Raw genomic sequence first — 18,262 nt, 5'->3', positions numbered from 1 at the left:
TCTTGATCTTGAATTTTTCAACAGACTTTAATCTGTCATGCATTCTTGTTGAGAAAGATGGTTTATTTCTAGCCTTGATTTAAACAAAGCCTTTCAATGAACTAGAACCCATTATCCTGAGTATGGTGCAAAACCTTTATCGGCTTCCGAACGCCTGTACCTTTCGAAACACCTTTATACAGTAATACGTAATTATCTTTTAAAAAAGTGAATCAATTATTCTCTAAATTCAATTTAAGATGCTTAAATGAAATTTTCTTCTTAGAGAAATGATCATATTTATTTATGAGGAAAAGATTAAAGAATACATGGCAAATATTATGAAAGTTAATACATAAAGGAAATACAAATAGATGCCCTAGATCTTGATAGCGCGGAAATCTTTGAACTGACATATCGTTAGATGACTTTTGAATGCAGCTTTTGTCAAAGGGATTTCGAGGATGTGACAAAACTCGGGAGAGTGGAAGGTTCTTTCAAATTGTTAAGTTTATAGAGGTTTCGGATGCCTAAAGCATTACTGGCTTGATTCGAGACTTTTCCCTTGTGCGAATCTTGGGTCACAATTTAAGCCGCTCTTTTGGGTTTTCAACTTGGATCCGTCCTTGGTTTCAAGAAGCCCTTTGTGGGTTTTCATCTTGCAACCACCTTATTTTTGTTCTTTTTTTATTTTTCCATTTAGAGCACCCTTTCAGGTTTTTACTCTAAACATTTTTTTTCAAATTCAACTTAAGGCCCCTTTCAGGTTTTCACCCTAAGCAAAGTATTTCTTAACTGCATCAGAATTAACGGGATTAGGTAGTTCTGGCCCGTCCATTTCAGTCGGGATCAGTGCTCCTTTGGAGAAAGCATTCTTTACGACATAAGGACCTTCCCAATTTGACATCCATTTTCCTCTGTAGTCCTTTTGGATAGGCCATACCTTTTTTAGTACAAGATATCCTTCTTGGAATGCTCTTGGGCACATTTTCCTATTGTATACTCAAATCATTCATTTTTGGTAGACCTGACCATGATGAATGGCTTTCAATATCTTTTCTTCTATTAAGTTCAATTGATCATATCGATATTTCATCCATTCTGCATTATCTCATTTGACTTCTGACAAAACCCGGAGTGACGGGATCTCTACCTTAACGGGCAATACTGCATCCATCCTATATGTCAATGAAAATGGGGTTGCCCCGGTCGAAGTTCGTATCGAAGTTTGGTAAGCAAACAAAGTGAAAGGCAATTTCTCGTGCGAATCCTTGTATGTCTAAGTTGTTTTCTTCACTATTTTCTTGATATTCTTGTTTGCTGCTTCTACCACTCCATTCATCTTCGGTCTGTAAGCAGTAGAGTTGTGATGCTTTATGTTGAACTGTTCACAAGCAGCATCAATCATCTTATTGTTCAGGTTCGTTGCATTATCAGTAATGATTCTTTTAGGTAAACTATACTGACATATGATCTATTTTCTCAAGAACTTGCAAATAGTGGACTGAGTAACACTAGCATACGATGTAGCCTAAACCCACTTGGTAAAATAATCAATTTCCACAAGAATGAATGGATGACCATTTGAAGCCTTTGGATAAATTTTTCCGATAACATCCATGCCCCACATAAAAAAAGGCCATGGTACCATCATCACGTGAAGAGGTTGGGGCGGAACATTTATTTTATCCCCATATATTTGGAACTTATGACATCTTCTAGCATAATTGATGTAGTCGCTTTCTATTGTGGCCCAGAAGTACCCGCGTCTCATAATGTGCCACGACATCATATGTCTATTCGCATGCGTTCCGCAAACTCCATCATGTACCTCTTCTAATATCATATTTGCCTATTCTTCATCTACACATCTCATATGATTTGATCATGGCTTTTCTTGAATAGCACTTTCCCATCAAGAACATATCCGACCATCATCCTTCTAATAAATCTTTTATCAGTTTTGATGGCTTCCTTTGGATAACTTCCATTTTTTATGTATTGCAGAATGTCATGGTACCAGGGCTTAGTGTCCTTTACTACCTCAATTTGGTAACAATGAGCTAGGTACTCATATGAATGCATGTCAATTGGCATCATGTTAGGCTCCCCGGCAATATTGAAGTATCAACCATTTGATTCTTTTCTATAGGCACGTAATGGAACGTGACTTCATCAAACTCTTCAAGTAGATCCAATATGAGCTTTCGGTATTCCATCAGCTTTACATTTTTCGTCTCCCATTCTCCTCGGAGCTGATAGATCACTAAGGTTGAATCTCTATATACCCGCATGGTCTTTATAATTTGTCCAATAGCAGCTCAAATCCCCAAAACACATGCCTCATACTCTTCTAAGTTATTGGTGCAATCAAAATTCAATCTGCTAGTGAATGGCTCGTAATTTTTAGTAGTTCTAGTTGCCAAAAAATTAGATATGGCACTTCCCTTTATAGATTTTTGGCTCACGTACTCAATGTCAAATTCAGATAACAACATCTGCCATCGGGCTAACCTTCCCGGGAGTGCAGGCACACCCATCAAATACTTTAGCGGATCTAACTTGGAAATCAACCAAGTTGTATGGTACAACATGTATTATCTGAGTCTACATGTTGCCCAGACTAAAGCATATCAAACTTTTTCAATGAGGAGGATATCTAACTTCACAATCAGTGAACTTCTTGCTCAAGTAGTAAATGGCTCTCTCTTTTCTCCCAGATTTATCATGTTGGCCCAGGACGCATCCCATTGAATTCTCAAATATAAACTAATACAAGAATAGTGGTTTGTCTGGGATTGGGGACATCAAGATATGAGTGCGATATAAATACTCTTTTATTTTGTCGAATACAGTCTGACAATTCTCATCCCATGTTCTAGAGTTATTCTTTCGAATAAGGCAGAAAATTGGGTCGCACTTGTCGGCTGAGATATGAACCGCGCTATGTAATTCAACCTGCCCAGAAAACCTCAAACTTTTTTTATGTTTGTGGGGGAGGTAAATTCTGGATGGATTTAACTTTATCTGGATCAATCTCGATGTCTTTCTGGCTAACCACGAAACCTAGCAATTTTTTAGATGTTACTCCAAATGTCACTTGTCGGGATTCAATCTCAGCTGAAACTTTCTCAATCTCTGGAAAAGTTTTCTCAAATTCTGGACATGCTCATCTTCAGTTTGTACTTTGGAAATCATTTCGTCAACATAAACTTCAATCTCCTTATGCATCATATCATGAAATAAAGTTACCATTTCTCTTTGGAATGTTGCCTCAACATTCTTTAATCTGATGGGCATCACCTTGTAGCAGAAGGTTCCCCACATTGTGACAAATTTGTCTTTTCCATGTCATCAGGATGCATTTTAATCTGGTTATATCCTGAGAACCCATCCATGAATGAGAAAAAAGTGTTCCCGACTATATTATCCACCAAAGTGTCTATGTACGGCAAAGGAAAGTTATCTTTAGGACTTGCTTTGTTAAGGTCTCGGTAGTCGACACACATGTGCACTTTCCCATTCTTGTTCGGAACTGGAACAATGTTAGCCACCCACTCCAGATTCTTTGCCACCTAAGGAAAGTCGGCATCGAATTGATTCTTAACTTCTTCTTTTATTTTAAGGAGCATTTCAGGTCTCATTCTCCTTAACTTTTGTTGTACAAATTTACATTATGGCTTGATAGGTAACTTGTAGACTACCTTATCTGTATCTAGTCCAGGCATGTCCTGATACGACCATGCAAACACATCATTGTATTCTTGAAGTAAATCTATCAAGCTTTATCTTTCTTCAACCGGAAGAGTTGTGCCAATTTTAACCTCCTTCATTTCCTCTTTTGTACCCAGATTCAAGACTTCAGTTTTCTCTTCATGTGACAATATTTGTTTGTCTTCTCTTTCTACCATCCTTAATAGTTCAGAAGGTAAGTTGCACTCTTCTTCATTGTCACATTCATCAATTTCCCCAAGACAATTGAGCTATTCAAAATCCACCTCCGGGTCAGGATCATCAAAGCCCGCATCATTAATATCTTGGGACCTGAAAGAGGAAGGAGAAAATAAATGTATATATGCGAGAGGTAAATATCCCACACATAATGAAAGAAAATGAAATTCAAAAGGAAATGAAATGAAGTAAGAAGAAATGTTTGTCACGAAAGAAATTACATCTTTTATTGAATGAAAAAAACCATTTATTCATCCTTAGAAAAGATCACCTATTGCCCCGAGTATAGGCAAATAGGGATAGTTTGAGTATTACTCTGAAAGAAATTTGAAAACCACAGGTAGTTCTTCAACCGTCCAGTTACTAAGCATTGACCAAGGTGGCAAAGGGCAGATTCCTGATCTATTTGTATTTTCAGTATTCCCTGTGATTATGCATTGATATTCCAATCTTTCAAAGCAACTTCCAAATCTGGTAAGGTGGTCTCAAACACATAGCCACCAGATTTAAATATGACATACAGAGGTGGGAAAACCATTGGTTCCCATTAAAATTTATTCTCAATCAATCTTGCTAACCTTCTTTCCCGAAACTTCTGAATTTCATTCCTCTTCTATTATTGATTGGGCTGAAAACCAAGCCCGAACTTGTCTAAATTTGTTATAGGAAGAATGGGGTCGATTCTTCCTTGCAAAATACTCCCAAATCCTCTTTCTACCTTGGCACCTCTTCCCAAAGTCTGCTTGATCTCCATTTTAGTGCATTCTGAGAGTCTAGGTTTGGAAATCTTTCCTCCTTCAGCCACAAATGTGACATTCACAAACTCTGGAGAGCAGAACGAACACTCTACCGCTTCATCATTCATTTCTATATAAGGGGCATCAGTGGTCACACTTGCCAATATATCTTCTTCAGTGTTAATTATTACAATAACCCTGTCAATGACAAACTTGACTTTTTGGTGCAGTGTAGATGGCACTACTCCAGCCTGATGGATCCAACGCCTTCCCAAAACGTAGTTGTAGGAAGGCATAATGTCCATCATCAAGAATTCAATGTTGTAAGTAACAGATTCAACAGTTAAATGTATCTCAATCTTCCCGATTATTTTCCTCTTGGTCCCGTCAAATGCTCGGACCATATTCTGGCATGCTCTCATGTGGGAAGTATCCACCAGTAGCCTTTTCAAAGTAACCAAATACATCAAATTAAGGGTAGAACCATTGTCGATTAACACACTAGGTAAGGCGTGCCCCTTGCAATGAGTGGTGATGTGTAATGCCTTAGCTCGACCTCTTCCATCATATCCATCTTACTGACTGGTATTTCTTCTGGCACAAATGTCTGATTTAAGACCTTCAGAAGCGTCTTTCTATGTGCTTATGAACTTAGCAGTAGTGCTAACATTGAAACACGTGTTAGCATGCTATGTAATTGTTCCACGATATTATACTCGCTGTGTTTTAAAAACTTCTAGAACTCTATAGCTTTTCCTTCCTTTATTGGCTCATTTACTACCAGCACATCCCCTTTGAATAGTTCAAGTGGTCTCTGGGCTGATTTAGCCTCTTGGGAGTAGTATTTCCCCACAGTATACCCCACTTCGTTGTCATCTTCCTTCAAAGGGCTTATTTGGCATCCGTACTTCCAAGGCACTTATTTGTTGTACTTGTAGGGAAAATGTCTAGGTATTATGACCACTACCTTTACCGGTGCCTTTTTTATTGGTTGCACCTTAGGGGTGATCAATAACGGACGACTCTTGTCGAATCCTCTATCGGCTGACTCTTCAGTCGCACAAACATCAACTTTTGGAGTGTCTTTGACTTTTTTTTGTAGAATTCCAACTCCTTCCTATCCATCATGAGTTGGACCAAAGATTTAAACTCCAAGAAATCTTGCACATCTTACCCTTCTTTATTGTGGTAACAGTAGTTGTTACCACCTTCATGTTCTGATGTATCAGAATAGGGTATAAGAAACCCTGCTTTCACCATTTGTCTCCATACCCAGGCTAGGGGAGATGTTACTTCAGCAACACTTGTTTTGACTCTTATGTTTATTTCCTCAATAAATGTATTGGCCCCGTCTTCTTGGTTGTTAGGCAAAGGTTTTGTACAACTTTCGGTCCCCTAAGTTGTTGAAGTGGATCCATTTCCTATTTCGCATTCTCTGCACAATCCTCTTGAATACGAGGCAGTTCTCGATAATGTGTCCTAGAACACCACCATCATATTCACAATGTGCGTTCTCATCATACCACCTGGGGTATGGAGGCTTCATAGGTTCCACCGGGTATAGTGATACTACATGAGTGTCAAAGAGTTGCTGATAAAATTCTTTATAAGTCATGGAAATAGGATCGAAATGTTCCCTTTCTCTTTCCTTCCTGGGTTCCCTTGAATCTTGTCTAGAAGTACTTGATGGTACATCAATAATTGATTTTAGGATGGAGATCGTAACACCTTTGTTGTTATAGGTGTTGATGTTGTTGACCTCTCCATCCCTCTTTTTCATAGAAGGTTTTTTCCTAACCTTCCCTCCCTCGATCTTACCTTGCTGTATGGCCATTTCTATCATCTCTCCGGCCATAACCAAGTCAAAAAAATTTCCATATGTGATTTCAACTAAGTGCCCGAAATAAGGAGCCTTCAGTGTTTGTACGAAGCGCTTTCGGGTTTCCTTCTCATCCAAAGGTGGATGAACTTGCACAGCTAAATCCCTTCATCTCTATTCATATTGTCTAAAACTTTCATTATGCTACTTCTCCATGCTTTGCAGCATAACTCGATCTGGTCTCATATCAATGACATGTTTATAATGTTCCAAGAATGACTTGGCTAAATCCTTCCATGTCTTGATATGAGATTGGTTTAGCTAGTTGTACCACCGGATAGATGACCAGACATACTCTCCTGGAATCAATGAATCAAGAGTTGGTCGTTTCTTATATATCTTGTCATCTTTCAATAGAACATGGTAATGTGGGCTAACGGGCAGTTGTTCCCATCGAACTTCTTGAACTCCGGGGATTTGAATTTCGGATGAAGAAACAAATTTGGGATTAAACTTAGTTTCGCGGCATCGACTCAATAGTAGTCATGGTCCCCTTTAATCACCTTCATTTGGTCTTCCAATTGTTTGATTTTCTCTTTCAATTTCTTTGCCTTGTCCTCTTCATCAAAATCTGGTATATGGTAATCACCTGGATTATTCTCAGGTTTGGATACAGAGTCTGTACTTTTATAGCAAACGAGGCTTTTACTTTTGCAGTGAATGAGTCCCCTTGAAGTCCTGGTAAGATTCCAAGTGAATAACCACTTGCGGGGTACGCAACATAGTTACCTCTTTAGATGTCTCTGCCCCAGGTGTACTTGCTTGATTCAGGCCAGATAATTTTGCAACAATTTGGTCAACCAAAGACTCTTGGCTTTTGATGATTGACTCTAGAGTGTTTGGATTATTTTGACTTATTTTCTCCTTCTAGTTCCTTTTACAACCTTAACATGTTCTCCTCGAGTTGGGCTATCTTTGTTTCCATCTTCTTCTTTTTGTAACAGGTGTTATGTGGATGAGGTGTGTCCAATGCTTAAGGTGGTATGTCCAGTATTTGTTCATTTTTTTGATGAGACATTTTCTGTTAGTTAATGTGAATATAAAGAAATGAAGAAAAAAACAAATGCAAATATGTATAAACGCATGATGCATGAAATGTTCGAGGTATTGATCCAAAAATACGTCTTTTATTATAAATAATCTTTATTGGGACAAAAGTGTTATTTCTTAAGAGACAAAAATATCTTAAAGATACATTCTGACTAAGTCCTCTAGAACCCAAATGGCTTCTAACAGGTTGACCAGTCTTATGCCTTCATCTGTCACTAGTTGAATACCCTATCGAACCACTCCGGCTTCTCTCACTAAACTGTACAAGTGACGAGCTACTTTTTGTACTTGTTGCAAGAAGTCTCGAATAACTGCATCTCTGGCTTTCACCCTTTGTTGAGCCTGTTCCCAACGAAAATGCCATTGAAATCCTCCATCAAAGGGAACTATCTGAAGCTCACTCTCTTGTTTCTTGAATCCATCTACCATGGACTCTAACTTAGCTATGATTTTTTCATCTTGTTCTTGTTGTCTTTAAAGGGACTTGTCTAGATCAGCTTCCTTGGTCTTTATGCGCTTGTTCTGGTGTTGGTTATCTAACAAATGTCTTTGGGAAGTCTTTAGTTGTTCTTTCAGGGACCTTTTTTTCATTTTTTCCTTCGAATTTCCTTTTCAGGTTACTGACTTCACTTTTCCAATATTCAGAAGACATCTTCAGGCTGGAATTGTTCTGAACTTGTTCTTGATACTGCTTTCTCAAATCTTCTAATTCAAAGCAGACTTTCTTTTGTTCTTTTTCTAATTTGTCTGCCCGATCTTTCTGAGTATCAGCATCTAACTTCCACTGGAATTTTTCAGCCTCGAGTTCCCTTATCTTTTATTTCAATTCCTCTTTTTCAGCTTCGAACTCTTTCTTCGATATCTCTAGTTCGGAGGGAACTAGTTTAAAATGCTCTTCCATGGTCCAAGTTTCTTCATGCTCCGGTACAGGAACAATGTCATTCTTTCTCACTTCATTCCCTCCAAATAATCTAGAGTAAACATGTCTTTAGCAGCTACGACATCCATAAGGAACATCTTCTTTCATGACTCAGCTACATCTTTAACCCTTTTTCTTGTAGTTATCCTAATGGTATGCGAATTCTGATCCAAATATCCCATGTGTAATTGGGATAAACTGGCGTGCCCCATACAGTCGAAGTGCCAAAAGTAGAGAATATCCAACTCCTCCCCATAATCCAAGCAACATTATGGTTTTTTAGTCTCCATACCGATAAAGGATGTCACTATGGGTCAACCAATGAGCTCTCCAAACAATTTCTTTATCCTGAAGATGCGTGAAAACTTCCAACCATTCCTCTTTTGGGATGCCTTCCTACCATTTTAGTGTGAGGAACTCTCCCAAAAGAGAGTAAGTGGTGTTGAATCGACGGTAAAAGATAACGTCAGCCTTCCAGAAGTAACTATGGATCCATACCTGAATAAACTGTATGCATCCTATAAATCTTTCTCCGCCAGTCTTTCTATAATGATTGAGTGAACGGAATGTTTCAGCTAATATTGTAGGTGCCGAGTTCACTCGCTTTGAAAGTTGTTCGAATAGCTCTACCACAACTGCCTCGATATATCCCAAAGTGTTTGGGAAAATAACTAAGTCGTAGATACCCAAGGCGAAGAGATCAATCATCTTCCATTCATCAGGATGATTTTTCATTAATTGCTTGATGTGGGTTCAAGCAATTCCTTCTCCTTAACCCTTGTGCTGAGTCCGATCAATTACCCACTTTTCATCTACCCCTACGACCTTTACTAACCCATTCTTGAAAGGCTGATTCTTGATGAACTTGGTGTAGACCCGATCCATTCTGGTTCCTTCATAATGCAACAAAGTAGTATATTCTTCAATGGTGGGTACCATGTCTTATTGGTTAAACGTGAAACAATTGTACCCTGGATTCCAGAATTGTACTAGGGCTTGAATTAGGGGCTCGTCTATCTTGACATAGAGTAAAAGTGCGATATCACTATACCAGTGATAGAATTTTTATTTCTGGTCACCTTTCCAGCTGTCCTAGATGCCTCACAATTCTTGAACATCATTATGCTTATGTCTTTAACAAATACTCTTTTTGGCTCAACACCTCTTTTTTATCATGCAAATGATAAGTTAAAAGAAAACAAAAGATGAAAGAAAAACAAGTCATTAAAATAATAATCAAAATAATACTAAAAATAAAAAAAAATATTTCTACCCCGCATGATATCTAACCAGCATGCTTTAATTCTTACTCATACATGCTTTCTACCCCGCATGCTAATTTTTGAGCAAATCCTAACCGTATATTTTCTAGTTCACATGCCTTGAATAGAAAGTAAAACAGGAAATAATTCAAACATCCTAGGTTTTGAAATGGAGTTTCGGGGTGGGCTCTAATCCCCTGTAGTCTCTCGGTTTAGGTTCTAAAGAAGGGTACCCGAGTTCTCCTTGCTGGTGCCCCCTTGGGCTTACCAGACCCTCAGTCCTAAGCCCATTACAAACTTATGTGGGCTAAATTAAACTCGAGATGACACATTCCCTTATGTCTATACGGAGAATAAATTCACACGAAGACATAAAGTATATGAATCCCGAATGTTACTTGCTAGGCCTATACGGAGAATAAATTCCCACAAAGGCGTTGCTTTCACCTACTCTTATAAAAGAGTTTAGAGCTCGGGTATAGAGCCTGAGATGAAAATTTAAAAAGCTGAAATCACTAAAAACGTCAGTACAACTATTTATTTGAAAAATAATCAAAGATAAATAATAAGAATCGAATAAATAAATTAAAATTTAAACTTGTAATTTTCACTTAAAAAGACAATCGAAAATTAACTTTAGCCTGACTCACTTACCTGTCCCCAGCAGAGTCGTCAAGCTGTCGTAATTGTCTTTCAGATGGGCCCGGAATTGGGCTTCGACTTAAATAAAACACGTTAGAGCTGCCACCTATAATTTATTTTTTTTAAAATTTGGTTGATCAGAACCCGTAATTTTACCATCTTACCTGATATACATTTTACCATAAATATGTTAGATTCGAGAGTCGGTTACAATCAAGGAATGATTAGCACCCTTGAACTGTCCTTTCGGTACCATTTTAATTTCTCAGTTGTCTTAATTGCGATAATTAAAATTTAAAAGATTCGACTCGAATTACTTACCTTTGATCTATTGAAATTACTTCTAAAAGAAATTAAAAAAATGTTAGATTGTGAAATAAAACATTAAGGAAATGAAGGAGAAGAACAAAAAGTGTTAAATTAAGAAATCAAGGAAAGAAAAAAAAATTAAAATATTAAAAAAGAACAAATAATAAAAAGAAAAAAAGTAAAGAAAGAAAAAAATATAAGACAAATGCTAAAGGGAAAAAAGTACTTTTTGAAAAAAAAGAAATTAAAAAAGTTAAAAAAACAAACAAATAAAAAGGAACAAATTAAAATAAATTGAAATTTACGGACTAAATTAATATTAAAAATGAGCTACAAGAGAAAAAACAAAAGTTATGGGGTTAAACCGCGAAATATAATAAAGGATTAAATTGAATTAATTAAAAATTCAAAGGCAAAATTGAAATAGGTGACCAAAATGAATTACACATCAAAGTTAGAGTGGATTGCGAAAATAATTTAAAATTTTGCTAATTACACAAAGGCCCTCCCTATAAATAGCCCATAAAACCCAAAAATATCATTCATTTCTCACATTAAAAAATCTCTCCCCTCTCTCCCCTCTCTTCACACTCCCAACCGGCCTATGGTCGATCGTCCTACGGTGGAGCGGCGGTCGAAAAAACCAAACCTCCCTAAAATACTCCTCTCAACCTCCTAAACATCATTCTGTAGCCCGATTATTCAACAAAGCACCAAATCGGCGTAGATCTACAAAGAAATGTTCGATTTTTTTACCTTTTCGGCTAGAGTCTTCGCTTTTCCGACGACCTTTAGGTTTCCTCACCGTGCTTCCTTCCGTTCGATTCCGACGCCGAATATATTTTGTGATTTTTTTCGAATGCTTTACTTTGCTTTCCTTGTTTGCTTTGTATGCTTCGTTGTTTTTCGTTGTTTCCGTCGTATCTTGCTTGTTCGACTTGGAAGGGCTTTTATAGCCAGGCTCAGAGTGGTTTTCTAGGGTCAATTCGTTCATTTCGGGGGTTGTTTACCCTTGTTTTCCGATTTACTCAGGGTTAAATGTATCGGTTTCATCCCATATTGTTATGATTCATCGCTGGTCGAGGATTTTGGGGATGGTTCAATCCTGGGGTGTTGTGATTTTTCGAATTCCGGTGCCGAAAATCTCGGCCTTATTGTTGTTTGGTTCTCTTGTCAGCACGTGGTTCCCACGCGCTCCCCCATGCGACGCCCTCACTAAGTATAAAACCCTAGTTTGGATTTTGGGCTTGGTGAGGCCCACCTAACCGGGTTTGCTACTAGACCTCTATTGGATTTTATTGGACCTAAAAAAAATAAGTATACTATAATATATTTTAAAAATAATATTATATATATTTCGAAAAAAACATTTTCAAAACCCATATATTATATATATTTTTCAACATGTTTTCTAAACTATATATTATATATATTTTCAAAAACGTTTTAAAACTATGTATTATATATTTTCGAAAAATATTTTCAAAACTATATATTACATATATTTTCCAACATGTTTTCTAAACTATATATTATATATATTTTCAAAAATGTTTTAAAACTATATATCATATATATTTTCGAAAAATGTTTTTAAAACTATATATTATATATTTTTAAAAATGTTTTCAAAACTTTATATTATATATATGTTTTCAAAAATGTTTTTAAAGCTATATATTATATATAGTTTTAAGACTATATATTATATATATTTTCGGAAAAAAAAATGTTTTCAACACTATGTATTATAAAAACTCCAGACGAAAATGAATGACTGCATAACGAATGACTGAAAGCTCACGAATATAAATAAACGAATGAGTTCTATATCCATATTGGTTCATTTAATTAAACGAACACAAAATTTTATTTATATTCATTCATTTAATAAATAGAAAAAACTATCAAACAATTCACTATCAGTTACATGCCTACCCATTGAGTTAAATAGAAAAAACCAAGGTGCCAAATCCAGGTACCGAAATTAAAGAGCATACTCTTCTTCCCTCATTGTTCCGGCAAGCTTTTCCCCGTCTCAACTCATACTTTTCCGTGTTCTCTTAAAGCTGTAAATAAATATACGTGAATTAGTTGGGATTTTTAATTGGTTATTTTTTCTTATTAATATATTTGGTTGAAGCTGTGTTTTTACGTCCAAGTATTTACAGGTCAGATTCCTTTTCGCCCTTTATCTCTTTCTTAGGGTTTATGGAGATCGGAGTTCAAATCTCTTCTCTCTTTAGCTCCTTTAACGCTTTCTTTTCGACTTGGTTCAATTGAAAATTTTGGCGGTTGATTTTGCTAGGTTTAGCTACTTCATCTGAATTTTGAAAATTAGGAATTTAGGATTTCAAGGTTTGGGAATTTATTCCTGTAGTTTTTTTTTTCTTGAAACAAATAGGAAATTTCAAATTCGTGTGGCTACCCAATTCAAAGGTTTTCCAATTTGGATCAATTACTGCAAGAAAACTCAGAGAACCCATAATTCAAAATCTCTTCTTTCATCTATTACTGTCCTTTTCTTCGGGTTTCTTATTGATTTGTCTCTGAGTTTGATATTGTAATCAAGGGAATATATATAATATAAAAGAAAAACAATGGCCTCTTATAGGCCATTTCCTCCACAATCCTTTCCTCATCCACCACCACCACCAGCGCCAGCACCAAATCAAAACCCTCTTCCACCCCAACAACATTATGATCAAAATTACAGTCAAATGAATCTGAAATCGAATTACCATTACCCTCCTTCAAGACCGCCACCACAACAGCAGCAGCCACTGCCACCACCTCCGCCTCCACAGAAGCAGTATACATATCCCCCTCCGCCTCCTCCACCTCCAGATTCTTCCTATCCACCTCCCCCACCCCCTTCTTTGCCTCAAAATACCTTCAACTCACAGCCACCGATGTATTATCCACCTTCACAGTACTCTTCACAGTATAGCAATCCAGCAATGCAGCCACCTCCTCCGCCACCTCCCCCAAGTTCTCCAGGTTCTTCAATCCCTCCACCACCTCCTCCAAGTTCTCCTCCACTACCTCCTCCAAGTTCTCCTCCACTACAGCCTCCTCCCAAGGAGAGTGCTGGGGACAAGAGGTTAAGTGAGCGCAGTAAAGGGGGGAATAGGGATTATTCGGGTTCTGGTAGGCGTGAACATGGTCATTCTGATAACGGGATTGGAAGTAGAGAGCACAAGCCAACTTTGCCTCCTTCAAAGAAGCCAAATGCACCTGCACGAAGGGTGGAGACGGAGGAAGAAAGAAGGTTGGGGAAGAAGAGGGAGTTTGAGAAGCAAAGGCAAGAGGAGAAACATAGACAGCAGGTGAAGGAGTCCCAGAAGGCCCAAATGATATCTTCCGCCAAAGGGCATTGTTCGATGATAGGCTCACGGATGGGAGATAGGAGAGCTACACCGTTTTTGAGCGGTGAGAGGATTGAGAATAGATTAAAGAAGCCAACTACGTTCTTATGCAAGTTGAAGTTAGTATATGGCATTATTTTTTTTCCTCCTTGTTTACTATTTTGTTTTGTTCTTAGGCTACATTGAATTAGAAATTAAACTTATAAATTTCATGATTATGATATCAAATATACTATTAAGCTTTTTAAATTTCACGTTTATTATCTTGCCATAATGAGTTTTATCTAGTTTAAGTTTATTGATGGCATCTTTTGTCCAGCTTTCAATATTTATGCTGGCATGAAAATATCCCTGGTTGACTTATGATGGAATTCGATAGAATAATTAGTGTTTGACAGGGCTCTGATATTTGCATTGGCTTAAGTAGGCTGATGGACAATAGTTAACTTGAAGAATATCAATACTTTCCCCTTCGTGTTGTAGAATCTATACATATTGTATCTAAAGTAGTTTAGTGAACAATGGCATTTAAATTATTTTTTTGCTCAAATATGTTTTTTCACCTCTCCTTGCATGTCTATGTATGATAATACTTTTTGGCTGAGCACTGTACTTGATCATTATTTTCTGCATGCAATTTCCTTCTTATTTTCCCATATGACATTCTTTTTCATGTTGGAAAGTGTTCCTTTTTGTTACTTGTTTGACTATTTAACTCTGAAGAATATTTATACTATTTACTTCCGATATTGACAACCATTTATATTGTATAGATTCCGAAACGAACTTCCTGATCCAAGTGCACAGCCTAAACTTATGGCCGTGAAGAATGATAAAGATAGGTAAGAACTGGCCTTTTGCTTCAAAGAAAGATGCTGTATTTTCTATTTTTAGAACTCCAGGATCCAATATTTTTTTGGCCCTCTGATTGAATGTATTTACCCTGTTTCTTTTGATTTTGTTATTAGTGAAGTTATATCTCTTGCTAGTTGTTCTCTGTGGAGAAAAAATATTATACATCTTTCTTACAGGTTTACAAAGTACACTATCACTTCTCTGGAGAAAATGTACAAGCCCAAGCTTTTTGTTGAGCCAGATCTTGGGATACCACTTGATTTGCTTGACCTCAGTGTATACAAGTATCATACTGTAGTCACTTAAAACTTTTTCATATACCTTTGCTTTTTGGTGCTTTGGTTTTGATTATCTATTTATCTTTGTTTAACTAGTCCTCCTAGTATTAGGCCACCTCTTGCCCCAGAAGATGAGGAACTCTTGCATGATGATGTAACTTTAACCCCTGTTAAGAAAGATGGCATAAGACGAAAAGAAAGACCCACTGACAAAGGTGTTTCTTGGCTTGTTAAAACACAGTACATTTCATCACTTAGTGTGGAATCAACTAAACAGGTAATTGCTAACTACTGTGTTCATATTTTGTGTTTTCTGTGATGATTTTTGGAAGCTGTGTGAAAACTAAATACATTGGCGATTGCAGTCCTTGACTGAAAAGCAAGCTAAAGAACTTCGAGAACTTAAGGGAGGCCGCAATCTTTTGGAGAACCTTAACAATAGGTTTGTTTTATTCAACCTCCCTTCCTAAAGATAAATTCTTATTTGAAGCAGATCTGCCACACACAAAAAAAAGTGTACTTCCACTAAAGATGTTGACAATTTTATCAGGGAAAGACAAATAAAAGAAATTGAGGCATCATTCGAGGCATCCAAGTTACGTCCTGTTCATGCAACCAATAAAAACTTAGAGCCCGTTGAAGTTATGCCTCTCTTACCTGATTTTGATAGGTAAGGAATTAGTTAGGGCTGTCTGCTTTGTTTTTACTTTCCCTTTTAGTCTCTTATACGTTTAGAAAACATGGTTGATTAGATTATAAAACTTAGAGATTTCAATCATTAGTCATTGTGCTGTGTTACAGCATACCTATATATGATGTCTTTGATGTAATTGTAACAGGTATGATGATCAGTTCGTTATGGTGGCATTTGATGGTGCTCCTACAGCTGACTCAGAAATCTTCAGCAAGTTGCATGGCTCTGTTCGTGATGAGCATGAATCAAGGGTGAGTTAAGAACTTTCTAGATTTTGTAATGCGCTTATAAAATTAGTTAATATCTTGAGATTAACTTGCAACATAAATTACTATAGTTTCCAATGGAGCCACAGTTGTAGTAGCAAGATTGTTGTAAATTGGCACCAAAGGTCGGGGTTCAAGGCTTGTACAACCTACCCTTCCTCCTCTTTCCAACAAAAACAAAATGAAATGACGCAAATGTATAAAAAATTGCATTACCATAATTTATTGATATCTTGGCTTTTTTGGTCAGTAGTATCCTCTGATCTGCAAGTTTAGTTGTAGCAAACGTGATCAAAATGAAGTGCTTAGTGCATAGAATGTGATATGTGCATAGAATGTTTGTGGAATGTGTTTTTCTGGCTCGACGATTTCTTTGGGATCTGTTATTTTTAAGTGCATCTTTCATGCTTAGTGCTGTTTTATTTCCCGATATTAATTGGCATGCGTGTCTAGGCACTGATATTATCAATGAGTCTTCCACAAATAGTAGATAGTGTTGCTGTGGCTTTTAGTCAATAGATGATCATAGTCAACTATGCTATGTTATTTTAGGCAATTACTTTAATTTTATGGTATTGTTGGCAAATTAAAAGAAAAAATTTGTATAAATTTACCCATGGCCAGAGGGATATAATGGGTACTGATGCATATATTTATTTCATCTGGTATGGGTCTCGATTTTTATTTTTGGTCTGTGTCTGTATTTTGCAACTCAGGCCATTATGAAAAGTTATGTGGCACCAAGCTCAGATCTGGCAAATCCCGAGAAATTTTTGGCATACATGGTGCCTTCCGTTGGTGAGGTAGATATTCCTTGGATTCAATATATTATATATCCATCAGCACTGCAGTTTTTGTTGTACCTAACTTTCAATATGTTGATTCTAAGTGAATTTTGATTCAATTTTCACTTTAATGATGCCAGCTATCAAAGGACATGTATGATGAGGACGAAGATATGTCATATTCTTGGGTTCGCGAATACCATTGGGATGTATGTAACCTGATTTTCATATTGTGACAGCACAAGCTGGAGCTAACTCTAAATGCTTAAGATTTCTTTCTGATCCTTTTACAGGTACGGGGTGATGATGCAAATGACCCAACAACATTCCTTGTTTCATTCGATGAGGGAGAAGCTCGCTATGTGGTATACATTTGAGCCAAATTTACATCTTTTTCAATATGTTTTGGTGGAAATTGTTTGATTAGTACATGATGGTAACACTCTCTCATGTTGCAGCCTCTTCCGACAAAGCTTAATTTAAGAAAAAAAAGGGCCAGAGAAGGAAGATCTGGCGATGAGATTGAACATTTTCCAATACCTTCTAGAATTACTGCAAGGAGGAGATCAACAGTTGCTGCAATAGAACTGAAAGAGCCAGAGGTATGATCATAAATTTTGTTACCCAGATTCAGTTGTAATGTTGGAGACGGGCATGTTCAAACTTTTAAAGTTTTTTCATATATTTGGAAGGTCATTGGAGTATCATATCCTCCTGTACTTATGTCCAAATATGCTTTTGCTTATATGGGTGTTGGACATGAAAATAGAGGAGTTTGCACCACTAGTGAAAACTAATTCTCATATATTATTCATCTTTTTTCTCCTGGTATGCACAGGTTTATTCCAACATGAGGGATGGTATTTCAAGCTTGAAGCTAGGAAGGTTGGATGCCGAAGATGGGCTTGGAAGACCTCGGAAGCTTTCACGACATCAAGACATCGATCAGTACAGTGGAGGTGAAGATGACTTTTCTGAGTGATTCATAAAATGAACGGTGGAAGCTATTTAGAACATTTTTGATGAGTTATTTGTGTAAGTCAAACCAAATAAATCAAAGATTGGCCCATTGTATTCCTAACATATATATTTGTTTTTTGGATCATCAGTGGAGACATGGGATGTTCTTTATCTGCTTCCTTAAAAGAACTAATCTTAAACATACTATTTTTCCTACATAATCTTCATTATCAAGCAAACGAAATTCGAGTGTTGTCGAATTGAGTATTTTAATGTTCAATTCAATATCCTTTTCAGTCGTACAATTTTGTCTTTTATTTTATATTAA

At 36.8% G+C, this 18,262-nt stretch overlaps 1 protein-coding gene and 1 long non-coding RNA gene across 2 annotated transcripts; one reads left to right on the top strand and one right to left on the bottom strand.

The window, feature by feature from the left end:
- Nucleotides 1–4,923: 4,923 nt before the first annotated feature.
- LOC120203766 lies at nucleotides 4,924–17,945 on the bottom strand. Its single transcript, XR_005523897.1, has 3 exons — nucleotides 17,734–17,945; nucleotides 6,124–6,132; nucleotides 4,924–4,934 (listed from the first exon to the last, which is right to left on the bottom strand). It is a non-coding gene; the product is annotated as an uncharacterized LOC120203766 (long non-coding RNA).
- LOC120203745 (protein PAF1 homolog) lies at nucleotides 13,039–18,066 on the top strand. Its single transcript, XM_039203933.1, has 12 exons — nucleotides 13,039–14,215; nucleotides 14,870–14,938; nucleotides 15,128–15,235; nucleotides 15,326–15,506; nucleotides 15,595–15,671; nucleotides 15,780–15,899; nucleotides 16,069–16,174; nucleotides 16,906–16,992; nucleotides 17,115–17,183; nucleotides 17,268–17,339; nucleotides 17,433–17,576; nucleotides 17,813–18,066. The coding sequence occupies exons 1-12, from the start codon at nucleotides 13,329–13,331 to the stop codon at nucleotides 17,954–17,956; spliced, it is 2,064 nt and encodes a 687-aa protein (XP_039059864.1). The 5' UTR covers nucleotides 13,039–13,328; the 3' UTR covers nucleotides 17,957–18,066.
- The last annotated feature ends 196 nt before the right edge of the window (nucleotides 18,067–18,262 follow it).

The sequence above is a fragment of the Hibiscus syriacus genome, unplaced genomic scaffold (genome assembly GCF_006381635.1).
Source record: "Hibiscus syriacus cultivar Baekdansim isolate YM2019G1 unplaced genomic scaffold, ASM638163v2 tig00000340_pilon, whole genome shotgun sequence".
Lineage (NCBI taxonomy): Eukaryota > Viridiplantae > Streptophyta > Magnoliopsida > Malvales > Malvaceae > Hibiscus > Hibiscus syriacus.
The sequence above is the reverse complement of the archived record's forward strand: the minus strand, read 5'-3'. Positions and strand labels throughout refer to the sequence as shown.

Coding starts and splice junctions, on each gene's coding strand:
- LOC120203745 (XM_039203933.1), top strand. CDS start 13,329: ATGGCCTCTTATAGGCCATTTCCTCCACAATCCTTTCCTCATCCACCA. Junction 16,175..16,905: donor GTGATGAGCATGAATCAAGG/GTGAGTTAAGAA, acceptor TTTGCAACTCAG/GCCATTATGAAAAGTTATGT. Junction 17,184..17,267: donor TTCGCGAATACCATTGGGAT/GTATGTAACCTG, acceptor ATCCTTTTACAG/GTACGGGGTGATGATGCAAA.